The following is a 22459-nucleotide window of genomic DNA, read 5'->3' as shown; positions in this document are numbered from 1 at the left end:
CAACTCCACCAGGCACGTGGGACCCTATACGAACACGGAGACGAGGAGAACCAAGGAGGTGGGGAGGCAGGGAAATGAGAGCCGGAAGGAAGGCACGGGATACAATAACGAACATGGCATCTCCAGGAGCAGGGAACGAGGAGAATGAAGACGAAAGACGGGAGGAATGTGTGTGTCTGTGTATATATATATATTATATATCTCCCTTATGCTGCGTACATAACGGTAAATATACTTTGTTCAAAAATCCAATAAAAAACATTTATAAAAAAAAAAGTCGGGTGCTCTTTCCAAGGGCCGGTGCAGACTCGATGAGTCGAATGGCCAACTTCTGCACAGTAAATTCTAAAGTCGAGGACTGCCTGCACAAGATGATGTCAACTCAAGTCTCTTTAAACCTCACCTCGCATCAATCGCTGAGTTTCACTGTGAATCTGACGTATTGCCTCCTTACTCTGTTTAGCTGCTTTCCTCTCTGTACGTACCTTTAAAGGTCAAAAGCAATAAGAATTCTATCAGATGGAAAGGCACATAGTCAAAGAAAGTAAGCAAATGAAATACAACATCCAAATTAACTATAAAATGTTTATTTTTGAGCACTGATACCAGAAGGAACCTGCACAGGATGCAGCATACCACCAGTGGTAACCTAATCTCATCATCAATAACTGGTTTTATCTATGCTCAGCTAGTGCTATAAGGCAATAATAAAAGTTTGTAATTTCATTTGAATCACAAAATAATATCTAAAAAGATATGCTTCAAATCTGAAAAAGTCCTTGATGGTTATGTACAATATTGAGCTTGGTGCACTTATCACAACGTGCAGCATTTCATTTTGTCACCTTGGACTGAGTGGTCGCTTATTTGGTAGCACCTGCTCGTGGACCTTACCCCCCCCCATTTATAAGGGATTTGATCACCAAAACAGGAAATTGGTGAGGTAGAGGAGAAGGACTCCCCACTAGTGTATGGATTTGTGGACCAGAAGTGGCCTGAATGACGCAGGGGAGATTCAGCAGTGGGGCAGTTGAGGAAGGTGAGAGGGGTGATCTAGGAGTATGGGGAAAAGGATGCTGGCACACCATGTCAGGAAGAAAGGTGGCCAGGGAGATAGGAAGAGTGAAGGACAGAGGGGGGAACTCTGTCTTGGATCCAGTGGGGGTGAATGGGGTGTTCAAAGAATTCTATAGTTGGTTGTATGAGTTGCAGCCCCCAGCTGGGGTGGAGGGGATGAGGCAGTTCTTGGAGGGGTTGGAGTTTCCAAAGGTGGAGGAAGGGTTGGTGGAGGGGCTGGGAGCCCCGATCGGGATTGTGGAAGTAGTAGAGAGATCGGAGGCTATGCAGTCGGGCAAGGACCTGGAACTGGATGGCTAGTGGAATTTTATAAGAAGTTTTCTGGGATGCTGGGTCCACGCTGGTAAGGGCATTTAATGAGGCAAGGGAGCAGGGTGTTCTTCCCCCAACAATGTCACAGGCTTCAATCTCATGGATCCTGAAACGGGAGAAGGACCCAGAAAATGCAGGTCATACAGACCAATCGCCCTACTAATTGTTGACACCAAATTTCTGGCCAAGACTTTGGCCTCAAGAATAGTGTACCAGGGATAGGGGAGGACCAGACGAGATTTGTCAAAGGCAAGCAGTTAACGGCCGTTAGAACGCTCGAATGTAATCATGATGACCTCCGAGGGGAGGGAGGTGGAGGTAATGGTCGGCATGGGCGGCAGTGGGTAGAGGCGGTATCATGTAGGGGCACAAGTTTTGGAGCACGGGTAACGGCACCTCTGCTGTTCTCGCTACAATACATCTATCTACTGGTTCCCCTCTATTCACTCTAGTCGAGACTTCCTGGAAAAGCTCAAATAAATTAGTCAGACACTACTTCCCATTCATAAGGCCATGCTTAATTTGATTATGACTTTCCAAATCTGCTGCTATTACCTCTTTAATAATGGATTCCAACATTTTTCCAACAACTGATGTTAGGCTATTTGGTGTTTTGTCTCCCTCCCTTGTTGAATAGGGAGTGTCACGATGACAGTTTTCCAATCCTCAAGTACTTCTCCAGAATTCAAGGATTTTTGCAAAATTACAACCAATGCATCCACTAACTCTATCTGTTTCTTTTAGGAATCTAGCATGCAGGCTATCAGGGGCAGAATTTATATCCGCCTCATTAGTTTGTCTACTACTGTTTCTAGTGATGGTATTTAATTCCTTCCCCATATTTCTTAGTATTAATGGGATGTTCAAAGTATCTTCCACCGTAAAGACTGATGCAAAATATCTGTTTAACTCCTTTGCAAGGATAAGACAACCAAACGACAAATTGAGCGAGCCTTCTCCACCATTTAATCAGGTGGGCTTCAACTCCACTTTCCTGCCCACTGTCTATATCCCTTGATTCGGAGAGTTTATCTCAGCCTGAAAGGTACTCAATGGTGGAACATCTCTGTCAGAGAATTTCAAAGAATCACACCCTTTAAATTAAGTAGTTTCTCCTCATCTCAGATGATTGGCCCCTTATCCTGAGAATATGCCCCAGTGTTTTAGATTGCGAGACCAGAAGAAACAATCTCTCAGCATCTCTCAAAATGTTGTATGTTTCAATAAGACAGCCTCTCATTCTTTTAAACGCCAGAGAAAATAGGCCCAAACGGAGTTGCTGATAAGACTCAAAAGGGTTTACTGATTTACTTGTAAATGCCTGATTAGAATGAATTAAGCAAGGTGAATTACCTCATTGAAATTTAACTTAATACAGAACTCGCTCACGTCTATCCCTTCATATATCTGTTTGAGTTCTAAAATACAAATCAATTAAAGATGCAGTAATCAGGGCAATTTGCCATAGTCCATGAGAGTCCGATGGCATCTCTCTCAGATAAATAATTGGTTAAACAGCTTGAAGGGTACCATTCTGCATCAAGCAAGTAGGTACTCATGAACTGCCACAGGTGAGCATGTAACAATAAGTAAATCCCGTAAAATGTTTGCAGCAAATAACCTTCAACCGAACTAACCTATCAAAGGACAGATTGGTTAAAAAAAGAATGCAGATAGCAGTGAACATGATCTGCTCTGGGAAACTTCTGTAAAAGCTATTTATATCTAAACCCTAATAGGTTTGTCAAATTTTCTTTTCAGAAAAGGAGTTTAAGAATATACAATTGTAAAGCTTGAACTTTTTTAATGATGCCAAGGAAAGCAGAACAGGGCAAAGTCAAAAAATTATTCAGTCACTAATACAACTTTGAAGAGGCTTTTCCTACAGATAGAATACACTAATTTTAAATACTGATGCGATAAATGATCAATATTGACCTATGCTTAGTCCAATATTACCTTTTTTTCTTGCATTTGATTCGAAGACTCCTCACAGTCATAATCCTGGAGATTTTCAGCAGATGGAATCGGTTTCTAAAATCAGAAATAAATGCAACTGAGAAAACACTGCAACTGTATAAGTGAGCAACTCCATCCAACACAATTAAATTTACAAATGTCTAAATGCTAGATTGAAACCATAGAATCATGAAATCATAGAATCAAAGAATCCCTACAGTGCAAGTGGCTGTTCAGCCCATCAGGTCTGTACCAACTCTCTGAGAGCACCCTCGCTCGGCCCATTCCCCTATCCCCGTAACTCCATAACCCCACCCAACCAGAACACCTTTGGACTCTAAGTAGCAATTTAGCGTGGGGAATCCACCCAACCTGCACATTTAAAAAAATATATATTTTGTATTCTCCTCCTTTTTCTCCCAAATTTACACCCAATAAACAATAATCAGTAACGAATGTAATGACAATCCCCATATCAATAACAACAATCCCATCCTCGCACCAAACCCCAGACATTAGCCCGCATGTTAACATAAACAAATGACAAAAAGGAATCAGGAATCACCCGTAGTCACCATTAACACATACAGTCCTTCTCCCCCCACAATGTTCGATGTGTTCCAATTCTCAAAGTGCATAATGAATAACGCCCATGAACCCCTCCATCCTTCCCCTCAGTTCAAATTTGTCCTTCTCAAGCGTCAAGAATTCCAGCAGGTACCCCCTGCCACGCCAGGGTACAGAGGTTGATCTCCGCTGTAGCAGGATCCGCCTTTGGGCGATCAACAAGGCGAAGGCTACAACATCTGCTTTCACACCCGTTTCCAACACCCCGAATATAGCCTCCCGAGGGTCCAGGTCCAGTATCACGTGCACCACTTTAGAGATTACCCCAAAAACTTCCTTCCAGTAATCCTCCAGCTTTGGACAGGCCCAAAGCATCCGAAAATGGTTTGCCCCCCCCCCCCCAACCACATTCACACATATCTTCTACCACCTCAAAGAGCCGGCTCATCATCGCCCTTACCATCCGGCCCTGCCACCTTCCCCGACTGCATCTTCCCAACCCCATCTTTTATCGCCTGCTCCAAATCTGCACATCTTCAGACTTTAAAACGAGCAGAAGTAGTAACATTTTTTCAGTCAATCGCAAGATATATTCGTATTGCATAGGTGATGGGACAATTAACCAAAATAGAATCTCCCTAGGTTCCTAATCTTGATCGCCATCCAATGTTTCTTGCCACAAAGTGCACATATATGTACACTGACATGAAGGCAAGGTGAATACAAGTGATTAACATTTAATTTGGGTTCAGATGGTGAATGCTGCTCAAAGGGAAAAAATGTCTAAAAGACAGGTTGGCACAACAGTTTATATTATATAGCCATAGAGCCGCTGGCAATTGCTCCGAGAGCCTCCAGGGGCTGGTTGGGGGGAGGGGGGGGGAGAGAGAGAGAGAGAGAGAGAGAGAGAGAGAGAGAGAGAGAGAGAGAGAGAGAGAGAGAGAGAGAGAGAGAGAGAGAGAGAGAGAGAGAGAGAGAGAGGTGCTGTGGAGCATAGGGTATTGCTGTATGTGGATGACTTACTCCTACATGTACCAGATCCAGGGGCAAGGATGAGGGAGATTATGGCGATTCTGGGGGAATTCGGCCAGTTTTCGGGTTACAAATTGAATATGATGAAGAGTGAGATGCTTGTAGTCCAGGCAAGAGGTCAGGAGGGCCAGCTGGGGGAAGTTAGCATTCAGATCAGTGGGAGACAATTTTAGATATCTGGGGATACAAGTGGCACGCAACTTGGTCTGGTTACACAAGTTGAACTTGCCCCGGCTGGTTGACCAGATGAGGGGCAAGTTTCGGAAATGGCATGCGCTCCCACTGTAACTGGCGGGGAGGGTGCAGTTGGTTAAGATGACAATATTGCCTTAATTTTTATTTGTGTTTCAATGCCTCCCGATTTTTCATCCCCCGGTCCTTTTTTAAGAGGTTCAACAAAATTATTTTGGGCTTTGTTTGGGCGGTAAGTCCCCACGGGTGAAAAAAGTGATGCTCGAGAGGAATCGGCGGGAGGGGGGGCTGGCCCTGCCAAATTTTAGTCATTATTACTTGGCGGCCAATATTGCAATAAGTGGGTAGTGGGGACAGGGGCGGCTTGGGAGCGGATGGAGGCAGCCTCATGCAGGGGCACCAGCTTGGGGGCGCTGATAATGTCACCGTTGCCGTTCCCGCCGGCAAGATATTCTACCAGTCCCATGGTGGTGGCGGCCCTGAGGATCTGGGGTCAACGGAGGAGGTGCGTTGGTGCAGAGGGTGCATCAGTTTGGTCCCCAATATGTGACAACCATCGATTCGCTCCTGGGAACCTAGATGGGGGATTTCAGGTATGGCAAACGGCGGGAATTGAGAAGATGGGGGACCTATTTCTGGAAGGGAGCTTTCCTAGCTTGAGGGCGCTGGAGAGGTTTGGGTTGGCAGCAGGGAATGACTTTAGATATCTTCAGGTGCGGGATTTTCAGTGCAGGCAGGCATCATCCTTCACACTCCTGCCACTAAGAGGGATTCAAGATAGGGTAGTGTCTAGGGGATGGGCGGGGGAGGGGAGCATCTCGCACATCTACAAAGTATTAATGGGGGCGGAGGAGACGCATATAGAAGAGCTGAAGCGTAAGCGGGAGGAGGAACTTGGGGGGGGGGGGGGGGGGGGGGGATTTGAGAAGAGATGGACGACGGCCTATGGCGGAGGTGCTGAGCAGATTCAACGTGACCGCTACATGCGCAAGGCTCAGCTTGATCCAATTTAAGGTGGTGCACATGACAGCAGCCTGGATGAGCAGATTTTTGGGGTGGAAGATAAGTGTATCAGGTGTGCGGGTGGACCAGTGAACCATGTCAACATGTTCTGGGCATGCCCAAAAATTGGGGGATATTGGCAGGGGTTCACGAATGTCATGTCCAGGGTATTGAAGACAAGGGTGGAAATGAGTCCAGGGGTAGCAATCTTTGGGGTGCTGGAAGACCCAGGTGTTCAGGAGGAGAGAGATGCAGATGTTCTGGCCTTTTCCTCCTTGGTAGCCCGGCGACGGATATTATTGGCTTGGAGGGAGTCTAGACCTCCAAATTCAGAGGCCTGGTTAACCGACATGGCGAGCTTTCTCGGCCTGGAAAAGATCAAGTTTGCCTTCAGAGGGTCGGTGTCAGGGTTTGCCCGGAGGTGGCAATCATTCATTGTCAACCAACCATTCAATAGTCGAGGGGGGGGGTTAGGGCAGTATAGAGTAGGGGGTTAAATAGGCCTTGGAGGGTCAGATGTCAGCAGTTGCTTTTTGATTACTGTTCTTTGTACTCTATTGTTTTTGTACTGTTGTCGTTTGTTATGCCAAAAATACCTCATCAAAAATTGTTTGTTAAAAAACTATTTATGTTATATAGCACCTTTAGCATAAAATTTATCAAGGCCCTTCACAAAAACATTAGTGTGGGACCAAATCACAACAAAGACGATATTAGGTCAAATGAGCAAAGACTCAGGAAAAGAGGTAGGTAACAAAGGAGTGTCTTGAGAGAGAACGGAGAGATATCTGGAGTTTTTCCAGAGCTTGGGCCTAATCATCAACGATAAAGCAATAATGATAAAAGAAATTGAGAATCAACAAGACCAAAATTAGAGACACAGATTTCTCAGCGGGTCGTGGCTTTTGGGGAGATTACAGGGAAAGAAAGGGGCGAGACAATGGAGGGATTTGAAAACAAGGTGTTGCCTTCAAGATGTTGCTTCACTTGGAACCAATGTCAGTCAATGTACACAGGAGTGATAAGGGTTGCACTTTCAAAGTGGTAGCTACCATGAATAGCTGAAATTTGGCCATGATTGATTCCAAATAACCAATACCACTGGTTCTGGTAAACGTCTTGTGTTAATGAATAACTGTTACATCTGTACATGATTTGGTGATTATTGAATTCCAAACAGGTTGGATTCACCACACCACCTTAAATTTAGGCTTAACGATGAAATGTACATTCACAAAACCCATTCCTGCACAATGAAATAAGCCACTGCAATCAGGGATCCACATTACTCCCCCTCCTCGCCCTTTTCCATGGAACTGAATTTTGTGCCCCCCACCAGCAGTTTTTCTAGACAGGGTTGAACGAGGACGTGAAGAAAGAGAGCATGAAATTGCAATTTTACACTGGGTAGGCACGATCTAGGGGCAGCAGGGTAGCATGGTGGTTAGCATAAATGCTTCACAGCTCCAGGGTCCCAGGTTCGATTCCCGGCTGGGTCACTGTCTGTACGGAGTCTACACGTCCTCCCAGTGTGCGTGGGTTTCCTCCGGGTGCTCCGGTTTCCTTCCACAGTCCAAAGATGTGCGGGTTAGGTGGATTGGCCATGCTAAATTGCCCGTAGTGTCCTAATAAAAGTAAGGTTATGGGGGGGGGTTGTTGGGTTACGGGTATGGGGTGGATACATGGGTTTGAGTAGGGTGATCATGGCTCGGCACAACATTGAGGGCCGAAGGGCCTGTTCTGTGCTGTACTGTTCTATGTTCTATGATCTCAAATGGGAATCCGGCCCTTGCCCTAACTGAGGCCCTTAAATTAGGGCTGTCTCCTGATCAGCCTCAATTCTTAAGCTGGCGGGAGCATTAAACCTTCACGAAGAAGGCCAGAAAGAATCAAAGTTAAATCTCTGTTGGTGGCAATGGGGGTTCCTCCATAGAATTCTATTCGCCCATCGCAAGAGCACCCTACTTAGGCCCATTGCCTCACCTAACCCCACCTGGACATCTTTGGATACCAAGAGGTAATTGAGTATGGCCAATCCATCTAACCTGCACATCTTTGGAATGTAAGAGGAAACAGGAGTGCCCAAAGGAAACCCACACTGACATGGGGAGAAAGTGCAAACTTCAGACACAGTCGCCCAAGGCTGGAACTGAACCCGGGTCCCTGGTGCTGAGGCAGCAGTGCTAACCACAGTGAAGCCCCTCCATCAGAAGCCACCTCCTGACTGGATGCCTTAACCGTTAAGGCCTCACCTCCACCCTACCCTCTCCCTGATCATCCCCTCCCAATCCACCAGGCCATCCCTGGTCCCTGTACACTCATCTTGTCCTGTGGCTGCAGCACTTAGGCAGGGTGGTGTAGTCCCTCTTCTGTCCACTGCAGCACGGTAGCGTGGGTAAGTAAATTCACAAACAAGGATGTCACGAAAGACAGGACTTTACTGTACTCAAAGGGTTGAAGGTTATATATAGATGATAAAATCCAGGCAGTGGAAGGACTGCTTAAGCCCATGGTATTGCACCAAACACCAATTACCCCTTTTATGACACAAAAAAGGCAAAGGATTTTAAAAAGTTTAAGATTACACTCACTTTGTGTTGCTTTGCTTTCTTTTTTACTGCTGTTCGTATGGCATCCAATGACAACTCATCGTCCTCTGCATCGAGTTCATGTTCATCATCCATTTCAGTCTCAAACAGGTCACTGTTGCTTAGCAGGTAGCCGCTGTCATCTGCTACCTTGAATTCTGTAGCCTCTTCCTGAACAGAATAGAAGAGTTAAAGAAGTTCAGAGAACTTAACAAAGGCGATTAATGTAATTACTACTACATACTATCTTCAGAGTGCTGGAATAAATAAGACTTAAAAGAAATCTTTATGTCAAATAAAGGGCAGCACAGTAGCAGTGGTTAGCACTGTTGCTTCACAGCGCCAGGCTCCCAGGTTCGATTCCCAGCTTGGATCACTGTCTGTACGGAGTCTGCACGTTCTCCCCGTGTCTGCGTGGGTTTACTCCGGGCGCTCCGGTTTTATCCCACAAGTTCCGAAAGGCGTGCTTGTTAGGAGAATTGGACATTCTGAATTCTCACTCCGTGTACCCGAATGTGCACCGGAGTATGGCGACTTGGGGCTTTTCACAGTAACTTCATTGTAGTGTTAATGTAAGCCTACTTGTGACAATAACTATTATTATTATTATAATAAATAGTTCAGGTGGTCAGGTTTACGCTGTTTTAAGGCACCCTGTTAAATATCTATTTTCCACACCTGTTTTGTCTGTTTGTTCTTTCTCTTCAGTTTCTCAATCACTTCAAGTTTTTTCTGTGCTTTCTCTCGCTGTCTTTGGGATTTGTCCTTTCGGCTTGCCCGTTCTTTACGATACTTTGAACATTTTGAGTTTTCTTGGCTAAGTGAAGAGCTGTCAGAATCAGAGTTTTTGTGATGGGTTTTTGTTGTGGATAGTTCTTCATCTTCACTGCCAACACAACTGGATTTTATCATCCTAGCTTGGTCTTTACTGTTGAGAACGTCCAAGTCACTTTCATCACTATCTAATGCCACTCTCCGAACACGTCGTAATTTTTTGCTTTTGTCTCCAGCATTAACATTCAAGCTTTGCTTCTCGTTCTCACTTTCGCCCTCCGCTTTTAAATTGCTGATTTTGTTAACAATGCTTGCCTCCTCATCACTATCACTCTCCTGTAGAGGTTTTCTTGTAATTTTCTTACAAGTAAAAATTTCCTCCTCGGAGTCTGGAAGGAAACAAAAAGTGATTGGATCACAAATTGATATATTACACTGTCAATTTATCTGAAGTACTTATATGTCAACTTCATTGAATTTATACTATCGCAGAAAAATAAACAAATTTGAGTATTTGCTACTCAACTAGGAAACAGCCTAAATGATATTTCACAAGAGAAGCACTTTGTCACAGCATGAACATAACGCTGGAGCATTGGGGAGAAGAGTGTAATTTGAATATTGGTGTATTATTCAACTGCCGTTTGTCGGGCATATTAATCCTCACGTTGCAGAGCAACCTGACCATATGCCAGGACACAAACAAACTTGTGAATTGTAGTAGTTATTGTTTAAAACTTAAATACGTTTTCATCACCCATATTTTCAGTCAGGAAGCACAACTCACGTCCAATATCTACTGTAATCAATTCAAGCCGCATCAAAACTTGATCACAAATGGCCCACTGACATAATAGCCAATGTTCAAGTTTACATTCTGAGGAGAAGCTCCTGCCGGTCCGCGATATTGCGGTCTTTTTTAGGGGGTTCCCAGCTGATTTTTTGAAAGAACTAAACCTCTCCAGGGTCGGCCCTGCCTCCCTCGGCCTGTTAAAGCGTCAAAGCTCCGTTTCACGGAGCCAGAGGGTTGGAAGGGCAGGACAGGAGAGTCTGGTCCTGGTGGATTCGGCGGAGCAGCTGCATGTGGAGGAAGAGCGGGGATCGCAACTTTGTTCCCTCAGAAACAACCTGAAAGCCGAAGGGCTCAAAGAGCACGGAGATAATTTTTTTCTCTCTCTCTCCTTAAAACTTGAAAGGAGCAGCAGGGGCGGAGCCAAACAGAGGCACAGGCTGCGATTCCGAAGCCAGGGCGCGACGTAGGTGAGATGTCCCACGTCGGGTGGCTCCCGCCTAGAATATGGTAAGACGACTGAAGTCCCAGGGAAATTCTGGAGGTGTACAAAAACAAAGAGAAAGAAGTTTTAAAGAAATTTGAGATTGAAGGAGGAAGGAAGGGTGCGAAAAAGGAAAAATAATAAGCTGTTAAAAGGATGTGAAAAGCGAGGAAGTGACGAAACACAGGCTCGCCACTGAATGAGAGGACGAGCAAAAGTGCTGACAAGATGGAGGAGGCTGGATCACATGGTGGGGTTGCACTACTTACGGTGGCGAAGATGACCAAGGTGATAGTGGTGGAGCTGGAAAAGCCGTTTGCGATGCACATGGAGGCTTTGAGGAAGGAGACGGCGGTCGCATTGAAGTCATTGGTGGAGGCAATCGCCCGGTGGAGTAGCTATGGCAAAGACATCGGTCTAGGTGAGAGAGCAGGACGAGAAGATGAAGGAAGTGGAGGAGGCCATGTCGCAGCAGTGACCAGTTCACCTCGATAGGAGCCAAGCTGCAGAGGGTGGTGGAAGTCAACAGAAGACTCCGAGAAAAGCTCAAGGATTTGGAGAACCGCTCGAGGCAGCACAATCTGAGAATTGTGGGCTTGCCCGAAGGGACAGAGGGTCCAAGGCCAACAGAGTACTTCGCTAAGAAGTTGGCAGAGCTGATGGGGGAGGGTGAGAACCCCGCCCGGAACGAGCTCATCAGTCATCGAGGCCAAAGCCCAAAGTGAATGAGCCGCCAAGAGCAGTAATTATCTGCTTCCATAAGTACTGCATGAAGGAGAAGGTGTTAAGCTGGGCGAAGCAGAAACATGAGGTGCAGTGGGATGGTGCTGGAGTTCGGATCTACCAGGACTCGACGGTGGAGTTGGCAAAAACTCGAGCGGCGTCCAGGCGAGTGAAGGCAGCATTGTACAAAACGGGGGTGCAATTTGGTATGGTATACCCGGCGAAGTAGAGGGTGACGTATGATGCCAAAGACCTTTATTTCAAGACAGCGGAGGCATGAGGGCAGAAGGCTTGGGACAGATGTGAGGAGCAGAGCTGGAAGAGAGACAGTGGACTGTGTTTGGGCAGCTGAAAAATGTATAAATGATACAACTTTCTTTTTACTGACGTATATTGTAATTTACTTCTCTTCACATTGTTACAAAGTTCAGGTTATTGGTTGGGTTGATTGGCATTCTGTGTTGCGACAGTTATATAGTATTTCAGTGAATTGTATGGGTTGGATTGTTGTTTTTTCATTCTCTGGGACTGGGTGGGGGGGGGGGGGGGGGGGGGGGGGGGGGGGGGGAGAGACGGACGGTATATCTTGGTGGGGGAGCCACCACGCTAGCTAACTAAAGTCGGCTAGTGAATGGAGGTGAGATGAGAGGAGGGCTGCGGACATTGGAGCCTGGTTAGTAGGTTTCAATGGGCCTACGAGATGAGGGGGGATTGATGCTGGGAGATGTTTTTGCGAGAGGAAATGTTGGGGGGGGTTTTGGGAAGGGGGGGGGTTTGATGTTAATAATGGATAGGGGCGGGTCAGGCTCATGAGCAGGGCCCGATGGTATGATGATGGTGGATAAGAAGGGTGGGGAGAGAGAGAGAGAGAGGAAGAGACCTCCAGTTAGGATAGTCACGTGGAATGTGAGGGGGTTAGGAGGTCCGGGCAAGGGTGCTTGCGCATCTTAAAACCAATTTAGCAATGCTGCAGGAGACTCACTTGAGGGTGAAGGACCAGGTGAGACTTAAAAAGGGCTGGGTTAGTCATGTGTTTCACTCTGGATTTGACGGAAGGGCTCGGGGGGTAGCGGTAATGGTCAGCAAAAAAAAAAAGAGTACGCTTCCAGATGGAGAAGGCGGTGGCAGATATGTGATTGTGAAAGGGGCGCTGGAGGGGAGGCTAGTGGCGCTGTTAAGTGTGTACGGACCCAATTAGGACAATGTGGGATTAGATGAGATGTTGGAGGTAGATAGGAGTCATGCAGAGAATGGGGGCCCAGCAAATCTGGAAAAGAGGAATGAACTACAGGCGAGCTTTGACCTATCTACCAGTAAGATGGTGTGCCAACTCAGATGATTAAGGGATGCAGTTTACCAACATGGAGATAAGGCAGGGCATATGTTAGCAGGTCAGCTCCGGAGGGAAGCAGCGGCAAGGGAAATTGTGTAGGTGAGGGCTAGGGCAGGGAGGTTGGTGGTGGCTCCAGATATGATTAACAAGGTTGAGGAATTTTATGAGAAATTGTACAGGTCAGAGACATCTGAGGACACCGTGAGATGCAGGAATTTCTAGATGGGTTGGATTACCCAAGGTTAGGGGAGGGGGACAGGGCTAGATTAGAAGGAGCGATAGTGGAGCAGGAGATAAAGGATGCGATTGGGAGGAAGCAGTCGCAGAAGGTGGCAGGGCCGGATCGGTTTCCAGTGGAATATTATAAAAAATTCAAAGATAAGCTGGCACCCCTGGTGGTGGGGATGTTTGATGAGGGGGTGTTGCCACAAACTTTGGGGCAGGCATCGATTTCCCTGTTGCTAAAAAAAGATAAGGATCCGACAGAGTGTGGGTCGTATAGGCCCATATCACTTCTGAATGTGGACGCAAAACTATCGGCGAAGGTACCGGCGGGTAGGCTGGAGGAGTGCCTCCCGAAGGTGATAGGTGAGGATCAGACAGGGTTCGTGAGAGGGAGGCAGCACTTTTCAAACATTAGAAGTGTATTGAACGTCGCGATGGCTCCGGTAGAGGGGAAGGAAGCAGGTGGTTGTGGCATTGGACGCTAATGCGTTTGACTAGGTAGAATGGGGGTACTTGATGACAGTTCTGGAGTGATTTGGGATTGGACCAAGATTTGTGAACTGGGTAAAGCTATTATATCAAGAGCCGAGGGAGAGTGTCCGCACAAACAACATTAGCTCGAGATGCTTTTCTCTCCACCGTGGGACGAGGCAGGGATGTCCTATGTCTCCCTTGCTGTATTCATTTGCGATTGAGCCGTTGGCCAGCGCATTAAGGAAGTTTGGGGGTATGGAAAGGAATAGTGCTGGAGGGGGGGGGGGGGAATTATATTGGAGCTGCTTTGAGTGTTGGGGTCTTTCTCGGGGTACAAACTAAATCTAGACAAGACTGAGTATTTTGTGGTGTCTCAGCCAGGGGTGGGGGGGGGGGGGGTGCCATTCCGTAGGGCAGGCACTCACTTTAGGTACCTGGGGGTGCAGGTTGCCCAGAAGTTTGGGGTGAGGGGGCTCTGCAGGTACAACATTTCTAGTTTGGTGGGGAGAGTGAAAGCTGATCTAGCAAGGTGGGATGGTCTCCCTCTGTCACTGGCGGGTCGGTTACGGGAGGTTAAGATGAACGTGTTGCCGCGGTTTCTGATTATTTTTCAATGCTTGCCGATTTTTCTGCCAAAGGCTTTTTTCAGAGAGATTGAGGGAAGAATTACGTCGTTCATAGGGGGAGGGAATGTGGCCAGAGTTGGAAAGGTGCTGCAACAGAGGGGAAGGCTGGCAGGGGGTTTGGGTATTCCAAACCTACTACTGGGCAGCAAATGTGGAGACGGTGCAGAGCTGGGTTAGAGGGGTTGATTCCCAGCGGGTCAGAATGGAGGAGAATTTGTGCAGGGGTCGGGATTGAAAGCACTAGCAACAGCGCCACTCCCGATAGCCCCGGAAAAGTACTCGGAGTCTGGTAATAATAGCTTCATTGAGAATTTGGAGTTTCACCAATACTTCGGGTTGGGGGAAGGGTCAAGGGAAATGCCGATTCGGGGGAACCACAGATATGAGCCAGGGAGGAGAAGGGGATTAAGACACTAAAAGATTTGTTTCTTAGGGTCAGTTTGCAGGACTGAAGGAACTGGAAGCGAAGTATGGGCTGGAGCAGGGGGAAATGTTTAGATACATGCAATTTCGAAATTTTGCCAGAGAGGAGATACAGGGCTTCCCGGTGGAGCCGGCCTTCACATTGCTGGAGGAGGTGCTGACAATAGGGGGACTTGAGAAGGGGGTAGTGTCAGCGGTTTACAGGGCTATTTTGGAAGAGGAAAAGGCACCACTAGAAGGGATCAAAGCAAAGTGGGAGGAAGAATTGGGAGAGTATATGGAGGAGGGGTTCTGGTGTGAGGTGCTCTGGAGAGTGAATGCCTCCACCTTGTGCGCGAGGTTGGGGCTGATACAGATGAACTGGTATACAGAGCACACCTCATGAGGATGAGCTGATTCTTTGAAGGAATAGAAGGTGTGATTACTGGAGGGAGAATTTTAGGTAATTTCTAAAGTGGTGCACGTGAAACTGGACCCGGGCCCTGGGAGGCCATATTCGGGGTGTTAGACCAGCCAGGGTTGGAAACGGGTGCAGAGGCAGATGTTGTAGCCTTTGCCTCGTTGATCGCCCAAAGGCAGATCCTGATGGGTTGGAGAGCAGCCTCTCCACCCTGCGCCCTGGCGTGGCAGTGGGACCTGTTGGAATTCTTGACTCTTGAGAAGGTTAAGTTTGAACTGAGAGGAAGGATGAAGGGTTTCCTCAATTCATGGGCATTATTCATTGTGCACTTTCAAGAACTGGATAACATCGAACATTAGTTTGGGGGGGGGGGGGGGTGGGGGCTGTGTGTGTTAATGGTGGCAATGGGTGATTACTGATTCCTTTTTGTCATTTGTTTATGTGAACATGCGGGCAAATGTTTGGGGTTTGGTGGGAGGATGGGAGCGTTGTTATTGATATGGTGATTGACATATTTGATACTCATTATTGTTGGTGGGTGTAAATTTGGGAGAAAATGTGAAAAAGGAGAATACAGAAATAATTTTTATTTAAAGTTTACATTCTGAGATTTGAAAGTCTAAAAGAACCATGGAATCATACAGCACTGCTGAATAACACCCATTGTGCCTTTGAAAGTTGTCCGATTTAATCTCATACCCTGACTTTCTTCCAAAACCTTGCAGATTGCAGGTCATCTTCAAGCATATATCCAAAGATACTATGGAATTTGCTACCACCACCCTTTCAATAGAACATTTCAGATTCTACCACATAATTCCATCAGTTTTTCCACTAATGATTTTATTTCACGGCTTGTGGTTACCAACACACATGCCAAATGAAACAGTTTCTCCATATTGTATCAGAACACTTAAATTTTGCATATTGGATCTCCATGTGCTTCAAGGATCACCATTCCACGTCTGCAAAGAATTCATGTTGTATCTCCTGCAAGACCATGACACCCTCCTTGAAATGCGGTACCAGATTTATACCCGATTCGCCTGCTGGGCCTAACCAGTGACTGGGAAAGGTTTATTAATGTTTCCTGTGTTTCTATTTATAAAGCCAAGGATCTCATTGGCTGTCAGCTTCATTCAACCATTTCCATAAAAAAATTGTTAGATAAGCCAAGAAAAGAGAATTAAATGGAAGCAGAGTACAATGCTTTCCACCACCTGATAGTGGGAATGATTTCAATAAACGCAAAAAACAGGTAACTTAGATCAGTGCAATTGGCACACGAGTATTTTTTGACAAAGCGCTCAAGACAATAAACATCAGATTTGATGATATCGAGAACAAATTGCTGGCGACCACACAGGAAAGAACACAAACCTCTGTCAGAGTGGCATGTTTCTTTGTTCAAACTCGGAGAGACCATTCCACAACTTCCCTTGCCGCTGTCAGTATCGCTGTCATTTGTTTTCTCCTCACCAAAAGTTAACTGTAAAGAAAATACAAAAAATGATCTTATTTTGGTCACAACTCATTAGGTACAAATTGATTTTCCCTGAATCTTCCCAATATTTCAAAGTTGATAGGGAAGAGAACAATTAGGTGCACTTTATTACAACCATTGACTTCCACTTTGGGCATAAATTTAGACCAGTGAGGACAAAGATTTCCTCATCCATCTTTATTTGAGAAATAATTTTTAACAGTCTTAACCAAGCAGATTCACAAATCAATAACATTGAATTTACAGTTCAGAAATAGGCTACTTGGCCCCAATCGGTCCATGCCAATGTTTATGCTCCATTCAAGCCTACTTCCACCCAACTTAATATATCAGTATATTTTTCTGTTCCTTTGTCCCTCTGTGGTCCTCTAGCACCCTTTAAAATACCAAAACAGAGCAGTTGAGTTGAACAGATGTATTTTAAGATGGATGGTAATAGTTTCTTAAAAGGTTCTCCTAAATTCCTTGTTGAATTTAATATTGATGACCATATACTAATTTTAACAAGGGAAACAGCTTGAACCATCTGTTGTGTCAAACGCCTTCATAATTTTCCATCATCCCTCAGTCTTCTCTTTTCCAGAATAGTGTCCCTACCTATTGATCTTTTTTTATAGTTACAACCGCACAATATCATTCATGTAGTTATTTGTTGCACCTTCTCCAGGACCCGGATATCCTTTAACGAACTTTAACTTATTCAGATACCTGATTGGATTAAGTACATATGCACCAATCTTCAGCTTTCTTCGAAGTGGGAATATTCAGGGGAAAACTGTTTAAATATTACATTCCCTAGGTTGATACTTAATGTGAAACTCAAAAAAAAAACCCATAAAATTAATAAGTATCGTTATTCAAGCATGGAGGTTCAATTTCCAAGAAGGATATTTTAAAACTCAGCACAAAGTTGAAAGTTTACAGCAGCCTTTCACAGGCATTCATAGAACAGAATCCCTACAGTGCAGAAGGAAGCCATTCGCCCCATCGAGTCTGTAGTGACCCCCGAAAGAACACTAACCCCACACATAAATGAAAAGAAAATTGCCACGAGTAGGCTTCAGTGAACCTGCTGTGAAAAGCCCTTAGTCACCACATTCCGGCGCCTGTCCGGGGAGGCTGGTATGGGAATCGAACCGTGCTGCTGGCCTGCTTTAAAAGCCAGCGATTTAGCCCAGTGAGCTAAACCAGCCCCTGAATTGTGACCAATCCACCTAACCTGCACACACCTTGGACACTAAGGGGCGATTTAGCATGATGAATCCACCTAACCTATTCCACTTCATCTATTGTTTGTTAGAATTGTCTGATCTCTATTGTACTTCAACCTAGGATTGTTTTAAAATTAACTTTTGAAATCTATTACTCATTTTTGTGGATCACAGTTTTGGGGCAAGTAGTTCAAAAAACAAGTAGGATTAATACCCTATTTACAGCCAATTTCATCACCCAGCATATTGCAAGTAAAATATTTTCATTACTAACTTAAGGATTTGTGGGCAATTGCACCTTTTCGTTTTTGGCAGTCATGACATGGAATTAATTTGCTGATGGCAATTTAGCATTCAAAACTGCTCATGGATGAATAACCAGAATTGAGTTTGTACCAATATGCACAGATACAAACCTGTACATCAGCAAATCATAAAGACACAAAATTTATAGAACGCATCTTTCTTATGTTTCCCCTTCAATTGGAGCACCTATCACAGCCTAGCAACTAGATAAATGAGAAAGCAGCTACAATACAGGACATGAGTACAAAACAAAATGTTCAAAAACTAAACAGCTATTGATATGTGACTGTTGTACTGGACTTTTAGAGACTGCTTCAGCACTAAGGCCAGTGTTTTTCCGACAAATAACAGAAACCCATTTTACCAATGCAATTCAACAACACTAGGAAGATAAATTAACTGTTTCATGCACCAACATGAAAAACAAAAGTGATTTTAATACTGCATTTTGCACTCGTGCAAGAGTTTACAATGGAGACACACACCAGCCATTGCACATGGAAACTTTATGGTCCATTTGGAAAAAATAAGATTGGTATGGTCAACAGAATTGCAAACGCTGTCCAGCGACCAAAAGTACTAAATGCTTGATCCAAATCTCTGGAGCCCACATAAACAATAACTTAAAATAAAGTCATTCCAGAAGTCAATTAAGCCCCCACCTTATTCTTATCTAATAATCACATTACACCACAGATCACTGGATAACAAGTTTAAGTAAGAAAGCTAGCTCAGACTCAGCATACTTAACCTGGGCCTGTGCAGTTTAAGCTCAGCACATTGTGCAGAGCATTTTATACAGTGAGCCACGAGAGTCAGATACAAAGGACAACACTTAATGTATTGGTTTGGGAATCTTCTGGAATCCATGAGAACATAAAAACAGGAGTGTGAATGGAACATAACCCATCGGAGCTGCTCTGCCATTCAATAAGATTGTGACTGCATTAACTCCACTTTCATGCATTGCTTTAACATCCAAAAATTCTGTTGACCTTAGTCTACATATACATAATGCGGAGATGCTGGCATTGGACTGGGGTGAGCACAGCAAGTCTTACACCAGGTTAAAGCCCAACATGTTTGTTCCGAATCACTAGCTTTCAGAGCACTGCTCCTTCCTCAGCTGAATGGAGGTAGGTTCCAAAAACATAGATATTTAATAGGCAAAAGATGCAATACAATATTTTGCTCCAAAAGTTAGTGATTCAAAACAAACCTGTTGGACTTTAACCTGGTGTTGTAAGACTTCTTACTGTGTTCAGATATACAGTAACTGAATATCCATAGCATTCTGGGCAGGTAATTCTAAGATTTACAATCCCCGAGTGAAGAAGTTCCTGCTCGACCCAGTTCTATGGAACCAGCCCTTAACCGTGAGACGACAACCACCGTTCTTGCCTCTCCAGTACAGAACCTTTCAAAAAGTGCCCCAATCAAGCCTTGAAGAATTTTAAATTTCAATGAGATAGCTTCTCATTGTTCTAAACTCAATGAGATTACAAGTCTATTCTACTCAGAGAAGCAAACAGTCCAAGAAGGACAACATGAGCGCCAAGACGTTAAAAAAAATGCAGAATAGTTCTCTAGCCACTCTGTTTAATCTTGTTAACCTTTCCGCGCATCAGGCAATATGCTTTATGCCGCAGTTATATTTTCTAGAGGTGGCGAAAATATTGAAATATTAAATGAGATGAAACAAATGCTTCCAAAATTGTGCAATAAAAATGACAAAGAAGATTCGCAGAACAGCAGCGGGTGATGTCGAGGATATTGGGCGGTGGCTCGATTGAGGAGGGAAACTTTTAAGGTGCAGAAAGTGAGTAAATGCTGCACCAATGAGCAGTTTAGGGAGTAAACCGCCATCTGCCACCCTTACATCACAAGGATCATCTTGTGTTAACCTGAATCAACTCCCCCGCCAAAATCAGAATCGAGGGCAGACACAGCGGAGAGAAACAAGATCATCTCCAGTTACTCAAGATATAAACAGCCATTCAATAAACGATGGAGTTTTGAACTGCAGCAACTGACAAATTTAAACCCACTGGAGACGGGGAAAAAACGCAGCGGCTGACAGGCTGGAAAACGCCAACGGCCCCACAAGTTTAGTGGTATAACTGTCGGAAAGGAGGCAGCGGGCCCACCCGACAGACAAAAGCCTCGAGAAGCCTTATCGGTGGGAATAATTCCTCCCCCGGAGCCCCAGCGGCAGAGGCTGAAAGTTGGGTGGGAGGCCCCCGGCAGACCGGCCGCCTCCATTTTGCTCTTACCTCCGTGCGGGGCTGCGGCTCCGACACAGACATAGCTGAGTTACCAATGGCCTTGTAAAAGAGAGAGAGCAACAACGAAATAATAGAGTCGGCGGCGGTCGCGAAGTGCCGTTGGCTTCAGAGAGTCGGATTAAAAGTCACTTCACAGCAGCCATGAAGACAATGTGCCTCCACTCGCCAGCAGCGGGAAAGCTTCTGCCGCAAAAACTACTCCAGCAGCTCGCCCGATTCGGCCTTCCCGCCCAGCTTCATTGCGCACGCGCCCCGATCAGGGCCGCCGCCGGCCCCGCCCCTCCGTCCCGCGCGCTGCCCCTGATTGGCGCCGACCGGAAAGGCCACGCCCCTTAGCTCCATAAATACCCGGCCCCGCCCCCCACGCGCCAGTCCTGTGTCCCCGCCCACCAGGCTGAGTACGTCGAGGTGTGACCCCTCCCCGTTTTAGCGATGATTGACGCGAGCACAGCGGCATCTGGCGGCTTTGAGTGGTGCCTTCTCCCACGCCTGGGCTGCAGAGGCAAATTTGAAATGGACCTTCTCTGCTTGAGACGCAAGGTCAAAATGGCAAGTTCCCATGAAGGGCACCATTAATATAATAAATAAACAATAAGTTTAAATATATAAACGTGCCAGATCGGAGGAACGTTCAAAAATGAAATAGTTGCACCAAATGTCAGCAAGGCCATTAAAAAAAAACACTCAGCTTTATGTTAAACCTATATTGGATCTTGGTGAGCACTTCATTCAGTTCTGGTCGCCCTATAATAAAAAAATATAGAGGCACAGGAGAGGGTGCAGAGATGATTTACAAAGTTCATACAAGAAATGTGTGGGCTATGTACATCGGGTAAGGATTAATAGTCAGGGCCTCTTCAAAAAAGGCTGTGGATGACCTAATAGAGATCTTTGAAGTTATGAAAGATTTTGATAAGCATGGACACAGAAAGATTGTTTCCTTTTGTGGGGCCACCAAATTTAGTCACCAAAAAAATCCAATAGGGAATTCAGAAAATAACTTCTTCACCCAAGGAGTGATAAGAATGTGGAATTCACTATCACAGGAATGTGAACAGTATAGATGCATTTAAGGGTAAATTAAACAAGCACGAAAGAACAGGATAGATGGCAACAATGGCAGATTTAGATGAGGGTGGGAGAAAGCCTGAGTAGAGCATAAACATCTGCAATGACTGGTTGGGCCAAATGGCCTGTTTCTGTGCCATATATCCTATATAATACTATGTAAGATTTTTCACCTTCCTTCACTCAACTGCTGTTCCATGTAGATTACAGGGTATCTGTATCTTTCAATAATCTCACTGATGCCAGTAGAAGTTAAGTCCATTTGACTGGGTAGAAACACAAATGAAGAAGAGGAGTGGTGACTGCTGATGTATAGTTTCCTCTGCAATGACTTGCTGGCTGCACGTCCCCTCAGTTAACAGGTTCCAAGCCGAACCTCAGAAGAATTAAAGCTCTCACGGCATTATTTTGAAGAGTAGGGGTGTTCGCTCCAGTACCCGAGCCAATATTTTCCCTCAACCAAAATCTATAAAACTATTGGAAACACAAAATGCTGGAATTTACAGAACCTACAGTACAGGAGGCTATTTGGTCCATCAAATCTGCACCGTCTCATGGAAAGAGCACCCCATTTAAGCCCACACCTCCACCCTCTCCCTGTAACCCAGTAACCCCAACCAACCTTTTCTGGTCACAAAGGGCAATTTAGCATGGCCAATCCACCTAACCTGCACATCTTTGGACTGTGGGAGAAACCGGAGCACCCGGAGGAAACCCACGCACACACGGGGAGAATGTGCAGACTCCGCACGGACAGTGACCGAAGCCAGGAATCGAGTCAGGAAGCATCAGACTTGCAATGTTAATTTCTCTTCACGGATGCTGTCTTGCCTGTTGAGAACTTCCAGTATTCTTTGTTTTAATCATTATTTTAAAAAAAATAATCTTCATTGTCTCAAGTAGGCTTACATTAACACTGCAATGAAGTTACTGTGAAAGCCCCTTGTTGCCACATTCCGGCGCCTGTTCGGGTACACAGAGGGAAAATTCAGAATGTCTAAATTACCTAACCACGTCTTTCGGGATTTGTGGGAGGAAACCAGAGCACCCGGAGGAAACCTACGCTGAGACGCGGAGAATGTGCAGACTCTGCACAGACAGTGA

General features: G+C 45.4%; 1 protein-coding gene across 1 annotated transcript in view; it reads right to left on the bottom strand.

Moving 5' to 3' along the window:
* Positions 1 to 20524, bottom strand: part of LOC119967462 (claspin) — a 75761-nt gene extending 55237 nt beyond the window's left edge. The window contains exons 1-6 of the mRNA XM_038800030.1: positions 20276 to 20524; positions 16362 to 16470; positions 9408 to 9892; positions 8733 to 8900; positions 3349 to 3423; positions 404 to 485 (exon numbers count right to left, since the gene is read on the bottom strand). Coding sequence (XP_038655958.1) covers positions 404 to 485; positions 3349 to 3423; positions 8733 to 8900; positions 9408 to 9892; positions 16362 to 16470; positions 20276 to 20308 — 952 coding nt within the window. The 5' untranslated portion in view covers positions 20309 to 20524. The remainder of the gene's footprint in view (positions 1 to 403; positions 486 to 3348; positions 3424 to 8732; positions 8901 to 9407; positions 9893 to 16361; positions 16471 to 20275) is intronic.
* Positions 20525 to 22459: the final 1935 nt, after the last annotated feature.

Source organism: Scyliorhinus canicula, chromosome 1 (assembly GCF_902713615.1).
Source record: "Scyliorhinus canicula chromosome 1, sScyCan1.1, whole genome shotgun sequence".
Lineage (NCBI taxonomy): Eukaryota > Metazoa > Chordata > Chondrichthyes > Carcharhiniformes > Scyliorhinidae > Scyliorhinus > Scyliorhinus canicula.
The sequence above is the reverse complement of the archived record's forward strand: the minus strand, read 5'-3'. Positions and strand labels throughout refer to the sequence as shown.